Source organism: Lotus japonicus, chromosome 1 (genome assembly GCF_012489685.1).
Source record: "Lotus japonicus ecotype B-129 chromosome 1, LjGifu_v1.2".
NCBI lineage: Eukaryota > Viridiplantae > Streptophyta > Magnoliopsida > Fabales > Fabaceae > Lotus > Lotus japonicus.
This window is the reverse complement of record NC_080041.1, coordinates 25,085,377-25,107,035: the sequence shown is the minus strand read 5'-3', so window position 1 is coordinate 25,107,035 and position 21,659 is coordinate 25,085,377. Positions and strand designations below refer to the sequence as shown.

The window sequence follows — 21,659 nt, the reverse complement described above, 5'->3', positions numbered from 1 at the left end:
GTTTATTTGGAGCAAAAAGGTCACAAACTGAAAGGCACATTTGTTTTCATATTTTCTCCATCCTCAAATCATGAATATGATTGATACATACATGAGTGCTAGCAGCTCAATTTTGGCATATGATAAAGTGAATTGGATGTGTTAGAGAGTGACCAATAATTGTAGGGCAAGGCATAGTTTATTTCAGTTTAAGGTCCCAATGATGAAAACTGAATCTAGTGGTAAACTATCTTTACACGTATGAAAATGAAGGGCAGGGTTCCAAAGCTAGGAAGCATGTTTGGTGGCCCCATTAAGAATCCTCGTGTCTTCTTCAAATCAAGCACTTTGAGTGGATTCCAACTCCTCTTCAACCATTTATAAGATTCACCAAGTAGTGGATTTCCCTTTCACGCACCTAACCTTTGAAAATTAACAAACCATTAAGCTAGAAATCAGATCTAACTTCTAGCATAATAAAGTATTACTATTTTGAGATGATATTAATTTGATTGAGGTTGGCTCTGTCAAATCAAATCAGGATGTCCAATGGTTTAGGGCAACATCACTTTGTGAGCAATTAAAAGAGTCTTCAGGCTAATTAAACAAAAAAAGGGGCTTTCAATTGTTAATTGTTAGGGATGTTAGGAATTAGGAATCAAGATCAACCTAACTGCTTCTTTTAATTAGTTTATTGATTAAATATCCCAGATCTTCTCTCTTTATCTTTATTAGGATCTGCCTTAAATCTACAATGTTAATCATAATATTAATATATATGAATCTGATTCCTATTTCTTATATTAAAATTAATTACTCTTTGGCCATATGTCTTTTCTAAGCTTTGTCTGACAAAAAGGGTGAAGGTAGATGCCTTGCATACAACCTGGGTGGTACAGGGCCAAGGCATGTTAATGTACTGTGAATTTGAGACTATAATTGTCAAGTACTATATGTTCATCTTATTACCACCCTCTTTGATTTGTAATGGCGTGACCAACTCAATTTATAGCACATCACCTTGACAATAAGGAATAAGGGGTGGTTGGCAATATTGCAATAATGGAAGTGTTCTTTTGAGGGCTTTTGTGATTCAATGGTGGGACTAGGTTATTATTCAGAGAGTGATTGGTGTCTCCATGGCTAGTTTAGTAATGAAAAATGATGCTTAATTTAGGTGAGGAAAATGTGGCCAACCAAAACAGAAACATGAGTAATTGATAGCCAGAGGAGGAGCCATCATGGTTTTTGGCCAGCTTGGTATATAGTATCTATGCTCCCAACTTAAGTTTGAATTTATACCTTTTGAACAATTATTACATGGTCATTGAGAAAGACGTGAGGCAGCATGATATTCAAAGCTTTCTATATACACAAAACGTGGGTTTTGTTGGGCAAAATTAAAGTAGATGATTTAAAATCTCCGGGCATAAAGCTTCATATTGTGCTAAAGAGTAACCATAAGTGAGTTGGACACCACATCTTTCACAAAAAATCTTAAGGTATTAGGTGTATGAGTTCTTTCACTTATAAACCGCTCAAAGTTATCATTGTCTTCCAATGTGAGACTTCCTCACAATTGATATCACAACAGTCTCTCCCTCAAGTACTGGGAGTCCATCTCAAACGAAAGCGGAAGCCTCCAAATACTTGCACTGCAGTTGGGTTGATGAACGTGACTTGCCGCTGGTCACAACATTGCCAGGAAGACTTTTGACACAATGAGCCGGTCATCATGGTCAAACAACCATTGACTCTGATACCATTATTGGGTCAAACTAAAGGAGATGATTTAAAATCTCAAGGAATAAAACTTCACATTGGGCTAAAGAGAAAAGCACATGTGAGTAGGACACCACATCTTTCACCAAAAACCTTAAGACATTAGGTGTATGTCTCATGGTCAAACAACCATTGGCTCTGATACCATTATTGGGTCAAACTAAAGGAGATGATTTAAAATCTCAAGGAATAAAACTTCACATTGGGCTAAAGAGAAAAGCACATGTGAGTAGGACACCACATCTTTCACCCAAAACCTTAAGACTAAAGGAGATGATTTAAAATCTCAAGGAATAAAACTTCACATTGGGCTAAAGAGAAAAGCACATGTGAGTAGGACACCACATCTTTCACCCAAAACCTTAAGACATTAGGTGTATGTGTCCTCTCACTTATAAACAGCTCAAAGTTATCTTTATCTTTCAATGTGGGACTTACTCACACTTGATATCACAACAAGTTTGGTAGTTTGATTTTGAGGTTATTTACAACACAAAACCGGGGATGCATGATATTGATAGGTGTTGTACGTCTGTGGAAAAGCAATCTAACAGAGCGACCCTTCTATCTTGTCAATGTCATATACTCATGTCCGGTAATTACTTACCAAAACATAGGCCCCGTCTTTGAGGAATCAGTAAACACAAGAAAGCAACAAATGAACCGTAACCCCCTTCCATGGAGGGAAACCTATCAATATCCTCGATAACCACTTCGAACAAAGTGATTACTAAGCGATGGGAAAATAAACGGCAAAACCCTCATTGCTCTAAGCTACCTATTGAAATGTATTGAGTTAACAGAACAAGGGGGTTGAATTGTGTTGATCTAAAACTTAGGTTTTTCGATAGATTATTAGTTTTAGAAATTTTTTCACAAACATTTAGTGCAGTGGATAAAAGAGCATAATAGTAAACGATAGACACATATGCTTTTTTATCCTGGTTCACCCCTAAATGATGTGGTTACGTCCACTCCTTGGCTATACCAAGATTTTACTATTGAAGTATCAAGGACTTCTACAAGTATTCTTCAGAACTTCTCCTACAAGTATTCTCCAGTACTTCTCCTACAAGTATTTTGTATGACTTCTCCCACAAGTACTATCAAAGACTTCTCCTACAAGTATTCTCTAATTGTTTTCACACAAATATTATCAAGGACTTCTCCTACAATTTTTCTCCAGGACTTCTACAAGTATTATCAAGGACTTCTCCCAAATAATCTTTTTGAAGACAGTTTTCTTCTATAGGATTCTCTTCTTACAAGTGTGACAGTAGAGTGATTGATATGAGATTTGACTCTGACATTATAATTTATGTTCTAATTCTAGAGAGAGTGAGGTGAATAAGATTTGACTCTTGGGTAAGGTTCTCTCTTATTGCAGCAGACAATGTCAAAAGAATTGACTCTTAGGCTTATGTGGATTACTTGCTACTTCTCTTGACTTTTATCGTAGAGATGAGTTCAATGGAGATCAGATCATTGATAGCAGAAATCTTCAAGTCTTGCATTTATACTTCAGGATGTTCTATGTGAGAGATAGTAGTCGTTGGAGCTTGCTCTTCATCGAGGTTCTAGCAATTGGATCAAATGGTGCTTTTGTGTACTTGTGTCAGGCCCATTAAATGCATGACACTGTTTGATGAAGACCTTTTGCCAAAAAGATATAGTCTGTCAGCTAATGGGTAGCATTGGTTTTTGCTTCTAACGATTGGTGAGCAAAAATGACAACTTGATAGTGACAACGTTGCACATCAGCTTTGGTCATTGTGTTGTGTTAGATCATGTGATCTTCTATTAAAACTTCTTCTCCAAGCTTGTATGAAATATTTTCTAATATTAAGTGCCGCTCATTCTTCAGACACTGCTATTTACTTCATTTGAGAGTCTTCTAGTCTTCAGACAATCTACCTTCCTCATACGGTCTTCTTGCTTTTCCTTCCAGTGGTCACTTTGAGTTAGACAATAAGCTTTGACTACTCAATTGTAGCTTCTTCTCATCAATTGAATTGTCTTCTCTCTCTCTCTCTATATATATATATATATATATCCTTTGGCTTGGACAGAATAAGGTGAGTATAGACGATGAATCATAGTGTTCCTGAAATATGAAAATTTTAGTGTTCCAGTTAAGTTCTTAAAATTGTTATCGTTCAAAATATGATAAACGATATGACTAAACGTTTGAACTTAACACCTATTTCATTATACTCTTGATGAAACTACTTTTTGAATTAAAAGCACAATTATTTTGTAGTATAATAATAACAGATTTTGTATTTCACAACAGTTGTGTGAATATTAGTTCCACAAGCAAAATGTTGGTTTTAGAGGATGAAAATATTGTTGATAAATTTGTTTTTGATTTATACTTAAAGAAAAGAAACAAAAGAATGTTACAAATAACAAAGAGGAAAATGAATTTAGGAAAGCATTAAACTAAATTGTTTTCAACTCAAACACTTATGTAAATATTGATTCATTCATTTATGTTGAAAAGAGCTATTTGAAATAAAATGGAATAACACAAAAAGGGGGTTGAATTGTGTTTGAAAACGTTTCGCAAAAATCAACAATCAGTCCCTCCTGAATATCGGAAAGAGTAAATATCCTAGAGTAAAAGGGTAAGAGATAAACACACAGATATTTTATTTTAGTTCACCCCAAACACAAAGCTACGTCAAGTTCTTGGTACCCACCAAGTTTTTCACTAAAACAAAAGCCAATTATTCTAAAAGACTGCTCCTTATACAAGTATTATTAATGACTTCTCTTAATCCTCCTAGACCGAGTATTCTCAATGACTCACCCTTTCACAAACCTCAACAAGATTGTGAATTCTTTTACAGTTTAGGATTCTCTCTAAAGAGATTATAGTAGATCTTCATAAGTACAACAACTCCATAGTAGTGTTACTAGATATTCAGATGAAACATCACACAAAGAGTGTTACAATGGCAAGCTTTGAAAGATTTTAGCGCAAAAGAACGAATGAATTTCATCTGAAGAGCTTTTATGTACATCTCGTATTTCTTTGTCTGTATTTACTTGTTTTATGCGTTCTTGATTCTCTTCTCTTCAAGCCTTCTTTACACAGTTAAGGTAGAGAGTATCACATGGATCATCTGCTGACACAAAGTTGCTTTATCTGAGTCTATCATGAGGCCATTGTAGCTTTGACTCTGTAGTTGTGTACTTTCCTTTTGATCAGCGAGAGTTTTTTTTTTTTGAAAACAAAATTATATATATATATATATATATATATATATATAAATGGTTGATAGGACAAAAAGTCATTCAATGCTACAAAGCAGATAATCAAACTGTTACCCAGTGATCATGAGAACAAACTCAGATAAAAACCGTACGAGACGGACATCCGTCGGGGACCCAATTTGTGACAAAGGTCACACAACCCAACAAAAACGGAGCCACAACTCGGCACTAGAAATGCAACAACGCACGAACTATCGACCAAAGCACCTCAGAACTAAGCCCAAGAGATCAAATCACCACTGATGGCTCGAGTTGCGTCGAGACCACCAACCTAGTCTGCATCGAGCCTTCAGACAAACTCCGCCACGCAACACCTCATCAAAGTTGCAAAACGGTGAAGGATTGAACATGAATAAACACTCTGAAAGGATCAAATCTGAGAAAGAATCAACAGATTTGAGGAGCCACGAGCAATGTTCTGAAAAACAGGGTGGAACTCCGAGCGAGGGAAAACAGGGGCGCCGCTGTCGCACTACACCGCCACCACATACTCGTATCTGGCCTCAACAGGCTAGCACAGATCAAGGCAAGCAACGAGGCTCACGAACGACAACTTGTTTGCAAGGCGCAGTAGCGACGAAAGCGTCAAAGGCGAGGCTCGGGAACGAACCAAATCTACATCGCAGCAAAACGACCTCTGATTGAAGACAACAGTGGCATTGACTCCAAGTGGGACGGAGGAAGACGGCTCCGCAAACAAGGAAACCACGCTCCCAAATCTGGCCTCAACAGGCTAGCACAGATCAGGTAAGCCAAGAGGCTTACCTGCGACACTCGCTTCAGAGAAGAGCAGCGATGCCGCCTACGGGGAGGGGGAGGCAGAGCATGCAACCGAACGCCTACACCATCAGGAGGAAAAGTCCGAGGATCCCGGAACCGCCACCGAGAACCCGGAACTGCAAAGCCAGCCCAGAACCACCACCACCAACCTCTGACGGCACACCAAAGCCCAGAACCCGAGCATCCAGACCCGCTGCAACGCACAACCACCCATCTAGACCCTGCGAGTCAGAAATAGGGGCACAGATCTGCCGTCGATGCCACTAGACGTAGCGAGACCAAGGATCAGTCGCAAGCAGAACTGGATCAACAAGAGAAAAGGGGGCGGCGCACCAAGGAGGAAAGCAGAAACAAAAACGAGCCGCGCACAGACCGAGCGGACGAAAACCGGAGAGAGACGAAATTGAGAAGGAACAAGGCAGGGAAAAGCAAGGAAAAAAGGGGGTTGTCGTCGCTTCGGGAAATGGGGGGGCGGCGACCACCCAAACGGCGCACAGAGTGAAGAGAGAGTTCAGAGAGAAAACGATCTAATCAGCGAGAGTTTATCAAACGATATAGCACTTCATTCGATAAAACTTGATTTATGAAAATGTAGGTGAAATGAGTTTTGTTGCTTGAACTTAGGATCTTATGTTCTATTTGAGATAAATTCCTGTATATTCCAAAACATATAAGTTAAATCCATACGTATACAATGTGCTTATAACTTTCTCATTGTTATCATCAAAACATAACACGAGAGATATAATGATATGATCTTTTAAACTGAACATTATCCATCTAATTAGAGTCTCAGTTAAGTGAATTTATCAGTTGAAATATCTTGCCTATTAGTGTTAAGATCTAGAAATTCCAAAAGGAACATTACAATACATACTTTGTATCAAGGTTGTCAAACTCTTGAGTTGCCTCTTAGAATCTTACGATTCTACGTTTCTATGTCCCCAAAACGAGTCAACTTTAAAGTAAACTCTAAAATTTTAAGAATCGAGCAAACCCTTGCTCACTTGGTAAACTCGCATAGACTCGCGATTCTACACCGAGTCTACGATCCACAGAGAAAACTAATTTTTTCCCAAATTCCCACATTATATGGGGTAATTTTGGATTTTCACGAAAAAATTTAAACAAAGATTGAGTGAAAGATAAGGTTTCTCATTTCAATCCAACATTATCATTCATCTTCGAACCCTAGGAGAAGAAGAGACATCACCGTTGTAAGTCGTTGTCACCGCTTCAAATTTTGAGCTCCTCTCTAAGATTTAACTATGAACTATTGGTACTTGATTGAGTGAAAGATAAGGTTTCTCATTTCAATCCAACATTATCATTCATCTACGAACCCTAGGAGAAGAAGAGACATCACCGTTGCAAGTCGTTGTCACCGCTTCAAATTTTGAGCTCCTCTCTAAGACTTAACTATGAACTATTGGTACTTGATTGTTTATGTATTTTATTGAACTTTAATTTGCTTTATTATGAAGTTGTATGTTGAATTTATTTGGTTAATGTCTCATTGGTCGTTGTAGTGTGTATTCTTTATACACCATAACAAGGTTTATTACGATTTTTATTTTGGTAGAGTCTACGAGTTAACTCGACAAAATGAGTTTACCTCCCGAAAACGATTGCGTAGACTCTCGAGTCTGACAACCTTGCTCCCTATTGATAAGACATAACCAATGATCTGCCTATTCTAAGACAAGGTAAGGTACCATAGGTGCGTGATGAAGGTATGAAAAACACTTGAAGGGGGGGGGGGGGTTTGAATAGGGCTTTATGTTTAAAAACTTTCCCTTAAGATTTTAGCAAACCTTTTCGGTTTCAAGAATACAAAGTGCAAGAGATAAAGAGATGAGAAAAGCACACAAGTGTTTTATCTTGGTTCACTTGATAAATCCCTCAAGCTAATCCAGTCCACCCGTTAAGGTGATTTCTTCCTTCGTAGAATGAAGGTAATCCACTATTCAAAGATTGTTACAACTGCACTAGCACACCTTGCTCAGTGACTAACAAATATAAGAACTAGCAACACTAAGACAAACAAGTCTTAGTCTTCTCAAGAAATCTGACCTCACTGGTCTCTCAAGGAACTACAAACAAATTGTAGAAGGTTTAGGTTTACAATGAGTTGCTTCTAAACAAGCAGGAGTAAACACAATAAGAACTATGAAGAAATATTGCTAAGGTATTTTGCTTGAAGTTTTTCACTTGTATTGCTCAATATTTTCTTAGCCAATTTCTTCTCTCTTCAGCCTATTTATACTCCAAGGTTAGATGTTGTATACGTTGAAAGAATCTATCCGTTGGAGGGCAATTCTGGAAATTCCAGAATCTGCTATGGCTGAACCTCGTAGGTAAGGCGGTCAGAATAGTACAATGCTTTTGTACTATTGACAATGACATTGCCTTAGCCTAGTTGACTTCTGATCTTGGCGATGCTTCATGTTGGAACTTGTGAAACAATTGATCAGAGTCAGAAGAAAACTTGGATCCTCTAACCTTCAGAACTTCTGCTTCTGGACCGTTCACTCTGAACATCTGGTCTTCAAAATTAGAAGCGCTTTGGTCTTGAGAGTCAGCTTACTCTTGGACTTCAGAATCTTCAAGTCTCAGCTTCTGGACCGTTCACTTAGAACTTCTGGTCTTCAGAACTTCAGCACTTGAATCTTCAGAGCCCACATCAGAGCTTTAATCTTCAGAACATCTGAAGCGTTCACTACCGTTCAGAAGAACGTAGTGATTGCAGAAGCGTTTTATTGGTTACTCTTTGGTCTTTAACTTCTGATTGATATATCTTTGGGTCAGAGTCAGAAGCTGTTTGTCAAATACTTAAAAGACAAACGTTAGAGTACCTTAATTATTCATACACAAATATAAACTTGTTATCATAAAAACATAGAGTTGTACCACATGACCAAATCTTGGCCTTACACGTGAATCCACATTGTCACATGAAACTCCTGTTAGAACCTTAGAACTTAAATACCCACGTGTCATGTAGAAAACTACTTTTGTTCATTCCTCGTTCCTGATATCTCATCCTAAGGCAATTTCTAATTTAAGGTAATTTCTACTATTACTAGATAATATATGTTCAATATCATATTCACACTTGATTCTTGCCATGTTTGTTACACCTTTGTTTATAGATACTAGTTAAGGGGACACTCCTTTAATTTTATACACATTGTTTGTTCAACCCTTATTCTTATTTCTCCCTCAATTTTGCTGACTTGAACATCTAGAGTGTTTTGTAAGTACCTATATTCAGTACTCACCTGAACAAGATATATACGAGAAAAAGGAAACCCTTTTGCAAAAGAACAATGAACAATGGATATGAGAAGAAGAAGACCCTTTTGCAGAATGAACACTAGATACGAGATGAAGGAGATTCTTTCGCTGAAAACAATCCAACAAAGTAGCACTTCCATATAATATCCCATACTCAAGTTCGATAATCTTTTACCAGAAAAACATCCTATATTTCCCTTCATCACTGTCTAGATCCAACCTGATCATTTAAAAAAGAAGTTATACAATTCTATTATTATAAGAGAAGAATTCATCATTAAATTTTTCCAACTCAATTACCCACTCACATTGGTGTCAGTGTGCTGGGCATGTCCTCCTAAAAAAACCAAACCTCCCAATTATTAAAGCCCCTGGCATTTTCTTTGAGGGATAAATCCAAATGTCAATACATGATCTCAACACACGCGTGCAGTTCTCAACCACTGAGTTCTATTTTACAAGCTGCATGACAAAGGGCGTCTAGACAACTGTGTGCTATATACAGCTGTCCCTACTCATGTGGAAGATTTATCTGGCTCTCATTGTGGAAATCAGGGTAAAGACACCAAGTTCAAGATTTTCACATGCTTTTTTGGATCTTTGATCATTTTCTTCACTTATGATTGGATACAATTCTACTTAACCTGGAGTTCTTTAATTAGTATTTGAACCCGAGATCACTGCTATCCATAAGTACTAGTACTTTCTCGATTTACAAAAAATTATGTATGGAGTTCGCCAACTGACACCTATCAATGAGTTTAAAACCAAAGATCGTGGTCAAAATTTATTAAAGTTAACAAAACAGTATAATAACTGTAATGTTGTAAACATGCATAATGTATTTACAATCTTTGTTTTGCTTAGAGAACAAGAATCCGAATATAGTAAGGTGTAGGTGATTTTAGTTTAGTTTGTAACATTATTTTAAGAATGTGTGATGTGAAGATAATAAAAAGAATGTGAATCATAAATTTAATGTTTTAAAGTTTTTTTGTAATGATGTGATGTCCAAATCTCTTGATGGTCTTTCATGTTCACCGGCCATTAGTGTAAGTTCTGTTGTTTTAGACTCCTTCTACCTCCCAACAAGTGGTATTGAGCCCATGATTAGTGTCCCGATGACCATGTTGAAAACTCATTATATGGAAAGTCTTTTGGCAATGGGTGGTAGTTAGGTGGATTGTCACGTTGATGCAGTGAAGCGACCGTGTGCAAGTGTAGATAGTTTTCGCTTAGGAGTAGCATTGTAATGTGATTGTGACTCAGACTTCAGGGGAGAATGTTAGAAATTCAAGCGTGAATTGGAGTATCACATAGTTAAGATGATTTGGTGAAGCAAACAACGGTGTAAGTGTGTATAATTTCTACTGAGGAAAGCATGATGGTATGTGGTTGTAACTCATACCTAAGAGAAAATGTTGATAGTTCAAGTGTGAGTTAAAATTTTACATTAATGAAGAATGATCGAAGTGAACCCAATAATTTGCAAAAGGATTGGAAGAAGAAGGAAATTAAAAAGCATTTACATGTTTCTTTATGGCAATGAAGTAGCAAAGAATAAAAGGAAAAATAGTCTAAAGAACAATGATATGTTGATTACACCCCATTTTTATACATTTCTTTTTTACTTATTTTTATTTATATATTTCTCCTCTTATTATTTATCACATCTCATGCTTTTTTTCTTTTACTTTTTCTTTTCTTTATTAACAAACTTGCAAACTTGCAGGTTCTTGGAGAAAAACGAAGAAGAAGAAGTGAAAATGAATATGAACTGAAATTTGATTCAATTGAATGAGTAAATTGTACAATGTGTATTGTTTATATACAAAGAGTAAAGTAGTTCCTAACCTTGGTTCAACTAACTGACCATAACAGTTAAACTAACTAACTGTTAAGTAACAAACTAACTAACCCTATTAACCAAGTAACTAATGCAGTAAACTAACCATATTAACCAGGTAACTAATGCAGTAAAGTCACTAACAAAGCAGTAAATCTACTATGATAACAGCCCCCCTCAAACTGGAGAATGTATGTTATGCATTCCCACTTTGGAGAAGATATTCCGAAACGGTGCTGGAGTGAGAGGTTTCGTGAAAATGTCTGCGAGTTGATTAGAAGAAGTGACTGGAAGAAGGTGAACCAAACCCTGGTGCAGCTTCTCTCGCACGATATGACAATCCAACTCAATGTGCTTGGTGCGTTCGTGAAAACTGGGATTATGAGCTATATGGATTGCTGATTGATTGTCGCAGTACATAGACACAGAGGAAGCTGGGGGTGCCTGAAGATCTGTTAAGAGATAGTGTAGCCATTGTATCTCACAAACAGTGGCTGCCATTGCGCGATACTCAGCTTCACAGGAAGAACGAGACGTAGTGTTCTGCTTCTTAGATCGCCATGAGATCAAGGATGATCCTAAGAATGTGCAATATCCAGTGATAGAACGTCGTGTATCAATGCAACCTGCCCAGTCAGATTCACTAAAGGCTGTGAGAGTGGAAGATGAGCTGGCTGAATAGAGGAGACCACAACCTGGGTTTCCTTTGATGTAACGAAGAACACGATGAGCAGCTACTTGATGAACATCTGTTGGAGCAGAGAGGTATTAACTTAACTGATTGACTGCAAATGCAATGTCTGGGCGTGTCGTCGTGAGGTAGAGTAGCCTTCCAACTAGACGACGATAATAACTCACATCTGAGAGAGGTGTGCCAGAAGTAGCACTGAGTTTTTGAGAACTATCCATTGGTGTGCTCATGGGTTTGCTTCCAAGCAATCCTGAATCTGACAACAGCTCTAATGCATATTTCCTTTGATTCAAAACAATTCCAGAATGAGACCTTGCAATTTCTAACCCAAGGAAGAATTTAGCTTCACCCATGTCTTTGATACGAAATTGAGCATGAAGTGAGGCCTTTACTCTCATGATTTCTGACATATCATTACCTGCCAGCAAAACATCATCAACATAGAGTAACAAAGCAGTAAATCCACCTGACTCTCCCTTCTTAATGTATAAGGTATGGTCAGCAGAGCTTTGGACAAAACCAAGACCTTGGAGAGCGTGGCACAGAGTTGTGTACCATTGCCTGCTAGCCTGTTTAAGTCCATAAAGAGATTTCTTGAGAAGACACACTTGATTCGGCTTTGAAGATGGAAGACCCTGAGGTAGGGCCATGTAAATTTCTTCATCCAAGCTGGCATGAAGGAATGCATTATCAACATCTAATTGGTGAAGAAACCAATTATGTGTGGCTACCAGAGCAAGCAACACACGAAGAGTGGTCATTTTTGCTACAGGAGAGAAAGTGTCCATGAAGTCTATGCCCTCAACCTGTGTATAACCTTTCACAACTAAGCGTGCCTTGTATCTTTCTATAGTTCCATCTTGTTTGTACTTGATTTTGTACACCCATTTGCATCCAATGGGTGTCTTGTCAGGAGGCTTGTCCACAAGAATCCATGTATTGTTTCTATTCAATGCCTCAAGCTCCTTGTTCATTGCTTGCCTCCAACAGTCATGTTTCACTGCCTCTGAATATCTACTAGGCTCAACAGTAGTAGAAATATTCATGATGAAAGCTCTATATGAAGGGGTTAAATGATGATAAGAGAGCACTGTGGACAAGGGATAAGATGTACCTTTGCTTGTAGGAGTTCTTGTGCCTGAAGAAGTACTTGGCATAGTAGAAGAAGCAGTGAGGGTGCAATGATAATCTTGCAAATATGTGGGAGGTCTTTTGACTCGAGTTGACACCCTTTGTGCATTATTCTCAGCAGTAACAGGAAGAGGAGTATGCAAGAGAGGTGGATCAGTGTTATCAGGATGTACACTAGGATGTGTGTAATCAAATGGTTCCTCTGAATCAAAAGAAGGTTGAGGAAAGGACTGTGAAGAACTGTCATGATCAGACAGGGGAAGAGATGAATAGGGAAAAATATTTTCATGGAAAACAACATTTCTAGAGATGGAAATGCCTTTGGTTTTCAGGTCATAAACTATATATCCTTTGGTTCCTGGTTTGAACCCAAGAAAATACATTTATGAGCCCGAGGGTCAAATTTGGTTCTATGGCTTGTCAAAGTAGAAGCAAAACATAGAGATCCAAACACTCTGACAAATGATAAATCTGGAAGTGTTTGAAAAAGACATTGGAAAGGGCACTTATTGTCTAACACAAGAGTAGGCAGTCTATTAATTAAAAAAACAGAATGAACAATAGCATGTGCCTAGAAAGGTTTAGAAAGCTGTGCTTGAAACAAAAGAGCTCTAGCTACATTTAAAATATGTTGATGCTTCCTCTCAACACAACTAGTTTGATGGATTATCCCTTTGCTAGCATAAAACTGATCCAATGCAAACTCTTTTCCATTGTCACTTCTGAGACTTTTAACAGATGTATTGAACTGATTTTCAACTAATGCACAAAAGTCTTGAACTAGGAATTTAACTTCAGCCTTAGACTTTAGGAGATATACCCAAGTATATCTAGAATAGTCATCAACAATTGTCAGGAAATAACTATAGCAATGTAATGAAACAACAGATACAGGGCCCCATATATCAACATGAATTAATTGAAAAATAGCTGAAGTAGAAGAACTGCTAAGTGGGAAACTCAATTTTCTTTGCTTTGCAACAGGACAAACATCACAAATGTGGTCTTTTATACAATGTATATAGGGAAACAAATCCTTTATTGACTGCCCCTTGGTGAAAGAGGGGTGACCTAACCTATAGTGCCATAAATTGTGCACACTAGGAACAAATTTATAGGAAAAACTATCATTGGAAACAGTTCCAGATGAGAAAACAGAATTACAAAGTGGTAACGAAGAAATTGATGAGACCGACGACTTGTTGAAGATGTATAGGCCCCCCTTGACTGCTTTAACTATGCCAATCCTCTTGCAGGTAGTGGAATCCTGAATCAAACAAATATCATCATAAAAGCTCAATCTATAACGGAGGGATTTCACTAATTTGTGGACTGAGATCAGGTTGTACTGAAAATTTGGCAAGAAAAGTACATTATGAAGAATGAAAGATGGGGTAAATCTAATTGAGCCTTTGATCAATGCAGTCTCTACAACACCATTTGGTAAGGAAACTGGAATAGAGCTAACATGTTGATATGAACAAAAATAGCTAAGATTATTGCATATATGATCAGTTGCCCCAGTATCAACTATCCAGAAAGTATCAAAAGGATTACCATTCTTTGTTGGAATTCCAGAAGTTGAGGCAGATTGAGTGCTTCCATTACCATGTTTTGAGGCAGACTGAGTGCTTCCATTATCATGTTTGTCAGGATCCCTTTGATTCAGAAGTGGGAAGCAAAGCCAGCAGGTTATGGTACTGATCAGCTGTAAATCTGAACCTTGTATCTTGACCCGAATCACTTCCCTGAGTTTCTTGGTCCTCATCAACAGCATGAACACAATTAGTAGACCTATACTTAGAGTTCTTAAACTTGAAACCTGGTGGGAAACCATGTTTCTTGTAGCAATCATCGACTGTATGACCCATCTTGCCACAATAAGAACACTTCTTTGAAGTGTACCTATTCCCTGAACTTGACTGATAACCTCCTGAATGAGATTGTGAATTTCCAGAAGAATGAGTCCCAGAATGTGAATGATGACCTGATGATGAAGCTCCACTCGATGATGCACCTCCATTTTCCTTTGAAACCATCATTGCCTTGGATCCTGAAACATTCTCAGTGGAAAATTGTCTTTCTTGCTGTGCTATGAGTGCAAACACACGATTTACATTCGGCAGTGAATCCAGTAGCATCAATTGAGACCTCACTCCTGAGAATTGATCATTCAATCCTCTGAGGAACCTCACCACCTGATTCTTGTTCCTCTCATCCTCAATGTTCTTGATTGCTCCACAAGAACAACGAGGATTACATGTGCATACAGGAAGAGGATTCAAGACATCTAATTCATCCCAAAGTATTTTCATGCTTGTGTAAAACTTAGAAACTGAGCTATCACCTTGCTTTAGGCTGGAAATTTCTTCCTGCAGCTCTGAAATTCTGAACAAATCGGCATGAGAGAACCTTTCGCGAAGCTCCTTCCAAACGTCGCTGGCCTTGTCACGCCACAAGATTGATTGTGCGATCTCCACGCTCATAGACTTGATGAGCCAGCTAAGAACAAGAACGTTGCATCTCTGCCAGAACGATGAAATTGGATGATCTTGAGGAGGTTCTGGAATCGACCCATCCACGAACCCTAACTTGTTCTTCGTCAGAAGACTCATCTTCATGGCCCTCGCCCAATTGTGGTAATTCCCTTCCGAGAGCGGTGGTGAAACCAGAACGGTGGAGGGGCTCTCGTTGGGATGAATGTAGAATGTGTGGGAAGCGGTTTGTGCATCTTGAACAGAGTAGGGATACGCGACTTCTTGTGCAGCCGCCATTGATGCGCAGCAGAGCTCTCTTATACCATAACAAACTTGCAAACTTGCAGGTTCTTGGAGAAAAACGAAGAAGAAGAAGTGAAAATGAATATGAACTGAAATTTGATTCAATTGAATGAGTAAATTGTACAATGTGTATTGTTTATATACAAAGAGTAAAGTAGTTCCTAACCTTGGTTCAACTAACTGACCATAACAGTTAAACTAACTAACTGTTAAGTAACAAATTAACTAACCCTATTAACCAAGTAACTAATGCAGTAAACTAACCATATTAACCAGGTAACTAATGCAGTAAAGTCACTAACAAAGCAGTAAATCTACTATGATAACATTTATATCTCTTTTCATTCCACCTCTTTCCACCCAAAAGAGGGGTGTGAAAATAAAATTATTCTGTCGGGATGGTTGTCTAATGCAATGGGAAACATGTGAAGATGAAGAATACGTTATTCGCAAATTACAATGTTATTAAGAGCTTGGAGGTAAGGGCTAAAAGAGTGTAGCTTAGGGTACAATTTAGGTTTGGTTTTTCTTGATTCTGATGAAGAGAAGGTTAAGGGGTTGATACGTCAGTTCCAATCTAATAATCAATATTCTATATCAATGTATTGATTAACAACTATTTAACTAGTTTTTTCTATTCAACTATTTGGACTACTATCTTTCTATAAAAAAAAACTATTTTTTTTATCTATATAACTCACTTTATTTGTATTTTTCATATTATTGATACTTGATAGGTTTTTAATTTTGTAAATTACTAGTAACACTAATTCAACCTAAAAACTAAAGTGCATATTATCGACTATGTCTAAATCAATTACAAAATCTAGTAAGAAGCAAATTATCAAAGTCTTCATACTCCCCTATTTCAACTATCCCCTAATTATTGTGGGGCTCAACAAATATCATCTTGTACACAAACTATTTTGTATTTATGATAGTCTAAATCAGCTTTCCAAGTTTAAGTTGGTGATTTTCATTTTCAGTATTACATTGTCCACACGTACAATAAGTACAATTGGGAGCAATAAAGCTGATTTGCCTATTGAAACTGCGGCATAAAACATCTGTCTTTCACTATCCGCATGCGCATGCAAACGTGTGAAAGAATAGAATACATCTTTGAAGAAAGAAAAAAATACACAAAAAGAAAGAAAGAAAAGTTAATCTATAGTTTGGACTTCGTCCTCCCCTCAAAGATTAAATTATGGAACATCACTTTTTCCTATTTTCAACAAGAAATTAAATTAAGGGATGCAATTGGAATCCCTCTACAGAACCACTCCTTGACCAAATTCTGGGTCAGTGTCAATTCTAGAATCTATAACTTGTGGAAGTTAGAACTCGTTCTTTTCCACTCCACCAAATGCCGCAAAAATTTTCCAACCTGAAAAAATACAGAAAAACAATGTTCATATAAGCCTTAACTATAGATATCATTTTAATTTGAAAAAAAATAATGATTAATGCTTGAACCAAATAACATTTGAAGACTGAGAAATATTGGACTCACCTCTGATGGATCTTGCAAAGTGTAGGATGCGTCTGTCTCTTTAGGAGTTTTAGAAACAAGAATCCCAACCCCTTGGCCCCTATTGCGCAACACCTTTTATTTTTTATACATCCAAAGTTAGTATAATAATTATAATATTGATAATATATGTGGAGTATATAAAACAGTACAATATGTAATTTTAACAATTTACAAGCTAGAGTAAGGTGGTGGCATATGTTACCTTAAATGCATCTTCATCAGTTCGATCATCACCAATATAGATTGGGAATACTTTACTAGAATCTGCGTATCCTAAAAAAGAACAAAGAGTCTAAAGTTAGGATACACAATTTCTCATGAGATACGTACAAATTAAAGAAAAAATATTTTAGCATGAACATATAATAGTTACCTAGCGACTTTAGCAAGAATTCAAGAGCCTTGCCCTTGTCCCATTTTATGCTTGGTCGAATCTCCAACACTTTTCTTCCTTGTGTTAGCTTGAGCTTTGGGTATTTATTGAGCACTGAGCTAACTTGCTCCGCCAATGGCACCCAACTCTATATATAAGAACAAGAAGTATAATATGGTTAGATATAAATGAAAATAATAGTATTAATCTAAAATTGATTAAAATAATGTCACTACTATGAACCATCCATATTAATGTGTTGTGTGTGGTGTGGGTGTGTATGTTAGCTCACATTAAATATTTTTGTTGACTAACTGATCATACCTTCTCATCAACGCAGCGAAAATGCACAGATAAGCAAAACTTGTTATTTTCTACTTTAGCTCCTGGGACAGACTTTGTTTTTTCAACCAAGATCTTGTACACCTGAAGAAAACAAAAGAATAATAATTATTAGCTGAGTTAAAATTGTATGTACCACAGTGAGAAAAGTAAAATTGGATTTTTTTTTAAAAATAGTTTATTCACACTCGAAATCTACCCTCCACCTTCATAGAAATAATTATAGAGGAGAGGTAATAAAAGATATGATTTCTGATGTGATGAAAAAAGAAAAACAAATCTGTGAAAATGAATTGGAAAAAAAATTATAAGAAAAACAAATCTGTGAAATCGAATGCTATATTCTTCTTCTGGCCAAAATAGTGATATAGGTGTGAAAAATCTTTTTTATAATGAGAATAGAGAGTATTCAATTATATGGTATTAATTTAAAAGAAACGAACCTCACTGATCATGGGCAGGAACTCATTTGCAGGCTGCAAAAGTACCCCTTCATCATTACCCTGAAGGCAAACAAGAAATTACCAAGATAAGCATAAAAAACAACAAGATAAAAACAAAAATCATCATCACACATTAATTTGGTTAGAGAAATTATTTCTCACATTCTTAGTGCTTCGGCTATTTGATGGTCCCTTGATGTCCATGCCATGGCTTCCAGCATAGTATAGTTCCCCCAATTTCACAAAATTATAAACCTGAAATGTTTTATTAAAAAAAATAATTAGTTATATGCAAAAAAAGATGATAACCTTTTTCATATATTTTAATTTCCTTTTGCAAATTTTCTATGAAAAAAATAATAAATGTACCTTGTCTATGCATCTTCCACTAACAATGGCTGTGGGGAAATGCCTTGCTATGTCCTCCAATGTCGCTCTCATCTGATTAATTCAAAAGTAAATCAATTGCAATTATAATTAAAGGAAATTATATATTCCATTTTCTTTTATGAATTGAATTGATATGAGAGATAGAAACAAAGAGTGAAACAAAAGACAAACCTTTTTACTCATGTATGCTTTATCTGGATCTGCAACAATTGGTGATAGTGTTCCATCATAATCAAGAAAGGTCACAATCTGCTTCCCTTTGGAAGCATATATTATCTGATCAAACATGTCCAGCGCCGAAGGATGGTAAAGCTGCAAAAACAGAACAAGAAAACAGAACAACACATAAATATAAATGATATATAGGCCGTATCGGCGGTATCTCTAGTCAATGTGCGACTTCTCAATAAATGCTTACAGTCCAAGGATTTTGGTGACAAGGTTGTGTGGATTTGGTTCGGGTAGGAGAAGAAGCTCTCATGGAATCAATCCATGTGTTAGCTTTGGCTCCTCCTGATTTTCCATCCTCCAATGTTTTCTTATTCTTGTTTGGTTGTTGCCCCAAAAACCCACCAAGAAAAGCCATTAATTCAGGCACTGTTGTTGCTCTAGGGAGAACACATGAGTTTGAAATCGACATTGCTAACTCCATAAGTGTGTTATTGTTGTTCACACATGATTTCCCAGCTTGAGTCACCATATTCTGGTTCGTCATTTCCTATGTATGTTAATTTTGTGATGCAAGAGCTTGATTCTTATGAAGAAAGAACAGCAGAGAAATGAGAAGAAAGGGAATTAACAAGGGGAAAAGACAGAGCAGAGAACAGAGGTGGCTGCTTCCTCTGCTGAAGGTGTTATTTATAGGGAGAAAAGAAATGTTTGAAGAAATTAAAGAAAATAAAAAATAAAAAAATAAACTCGCTTTTCACACTCGTTTGTTCAAGTCACAACAAAAATAAAGCCAGGGGTTTGTTGTAGTTATGCCAAATATGAGAAAATGGAGGGACCACAAAATAGTCCCCACTGGAACCTCCTTTTGAGTTTTGTTGTTTTCTTTTACACAATAATATGGAACCTTTAACCGAATGATTATAAAGTTTTTGATTTTTTAAATCACGATTTATGACGTGGTGGTTTCTAATATAAGTGTGTGTTTGGCTCGGCGTTAGTAGAATTGGATCTGGCCAGAATTGGATCTGATATGAATTGGATCTGGTAAACGTGAGTTTGAGTGACGTGATTTATGTTTGGATACATTTATCAGGAATTGGATCTGATAGACTTGAATTGGATCTGTAAAAGGGAAAGGGGACAATTGGATCAACATTGATGCTAAAGCAACAAATTGTTGTGTTAGGATGGATCCAATTCTGGGGCCAGAATTGGATCAACATTTAACATCCAAACATCAATGGAGATGGAAAAATCACGTTTGAGGTCTTTAAACGTGGATCAGGCCTGATCCAACGTGCATCCAAACACACCCTAAAACGGTAAAGTTGAAATTTTGATCATCACTCATGAAATGAAACTCATTTTATGAAGGGAAAGTGAAATGTTTTTATGAGGAAATATTTAATAGATTAATGGTATTGTATTTTTTTTTTCTTCATTGAAAAATTACAAAACAAACAACGGACCCTAAGGAATAGAAAGGGTGTCCTTCAACAGAATGTACTCAACATCATGATCTGGATTGTCAATAATCCTAAACCCAGAGGTATAAGCAGCAGCACCTCTTCTAGCTAAATAATCCGCCACAGTATTACTATCCTTGTGCACACAATTAATCCTAACATCTCAATTCTTTGCCAGCAGCTGAGAAATAGAATTCAGAATCAGAAATTTTGAGTGCAGCTGCACAGCTACAGCATCAGCCAAGGTAGCCACTAAATCAGCACAATCCACATCACAAATTACACTCCTCAAGCCTCTATTCCACGCGAGCTCAAGCACCTCCTTCAACGTCGTAGCTTCCGCCTTGAACGCATTGCCCTCCGGTTCACCTGAATAGCAGCCAGTCACCCAGAGGCCAAGGTGGTCGCGAATAACGCCACACCCACCGATTCGCCTCTCTGCCTCCTGATAGCTGCCATATGAGTTACACTTGACAGTATCACGTGGTGGAGGCGTCCACGCATGACACAACAACATGTCCGTGAAGGAGGCACAACGAGCCCAGTGATCGTGGGTTATCGTCCTCCAAGCCACTTCCAGGGCCACCGTTGCTGATCCAAGAGCCAATTGCAGAGCCACTTCCAGGCATCCCAAACACCAGCCAAGCTAGAATTGGAGCCCATGAACACCACGAGCCATGGTAGAAACCCAAGCAATGAGATTGTTTCAGCGGAAATTAGTCCAAGCCGTGGCACCCATCCGACGCCACAGGTCCCAAGATTGGGGGCAATATATTGCAATGAGTACTTACTTTTCAATAAATAAGTATCACTTTTAAATTTAGTATCATGATGTATGTAACTTATTACAAGAATAATATTAGATAAAATCATCCCAACTTAGGTAATTCAATAATATTCTGACACGTCACTATATGAATAGTTTTATTTATCGGCGGTCTTTTACTGACGTTAAAAAAGTTGTCGGTATAGGAGTACTGATGGATTAGCCGTCGGTAAATATTTATCCAAAAATTAATTAAAAGGAAACTAAACATGCATAAGTCATCAGTAATTTAGCGGGAAAATTTAATCTGTCGATATCGACATCCAAAGCCGTAAATAATCTGGCTTATAAGTAACGCGCGCTATTTTTGACAGTTTTTTTTAATGAGTTTGAAAATTTGTTTGGATGGGAGAATTACCCACGAAAAATACCACGGACTTTTCCACCGGTAAATAATACATATTCGTTGAAAAATCGTCGGTGTTTACCAACGACATAAACCGTATGTAAATTAAATATAAGCTCATCAGTCACTTAGCGTTCACCGATTCTTTTTCTCAAGCCTATTCATTCATGTAATTCATTTTTCCTTTTATTTGTATTTAACTC

General features: G+C 37.2%; 2 protein-coding genes across 2 annotated transcripts; both read right to left on the bottom strand.

Moving 5' to 3' along the window:
• Positions 1–16,517: 16,517 nt before the first annotated feature.
• On the bottom strand, positions 16,518–19,493 carry LOC130734243 (probable trehalose-phosphate phosphatase H). The gene is made up of 10 exons (XM_057586584.1): positions 19,066–19,493; positions 18,819–18,959; positions 18,627–18,698; positions 18,420–18,512; positions 18,258–18,317; positions 17,797–17,898; positions 17,473–17,620; positions 17,302–17,372; positions 17,079–17,171; positions 16,518–16,952 (listed from the first exon to the last, which is right to left on the bottom strand). The coding sequence occupies exons 1-10, from the start codon at positions 19,360–19,362 to the stop codon at positions 16,887–16,889; spliced, it is 1,143 nt and encodes a 380-aa protein (XP_057442567.1). The 5' UTR covers positions 19,363–19,493; the 3' UTR covers positions 16,518–16,886.
• Positions 19,494–20,447: 954 nt separating this feature from the next.
• Positions 20,448–20,801, bottom strand: LOC130730815 (uncharacterized). The gene has a single exon (XM_057582935.1). It carries the CDS (start codon positions 20,799–20,801, stop codon positions 20,448–20,450), a length of 354 nt encoding a protein of 117 aa, XP_057438918.1.
• Positions 20,802–21,659: the final 858 nt, after the last annotated feature.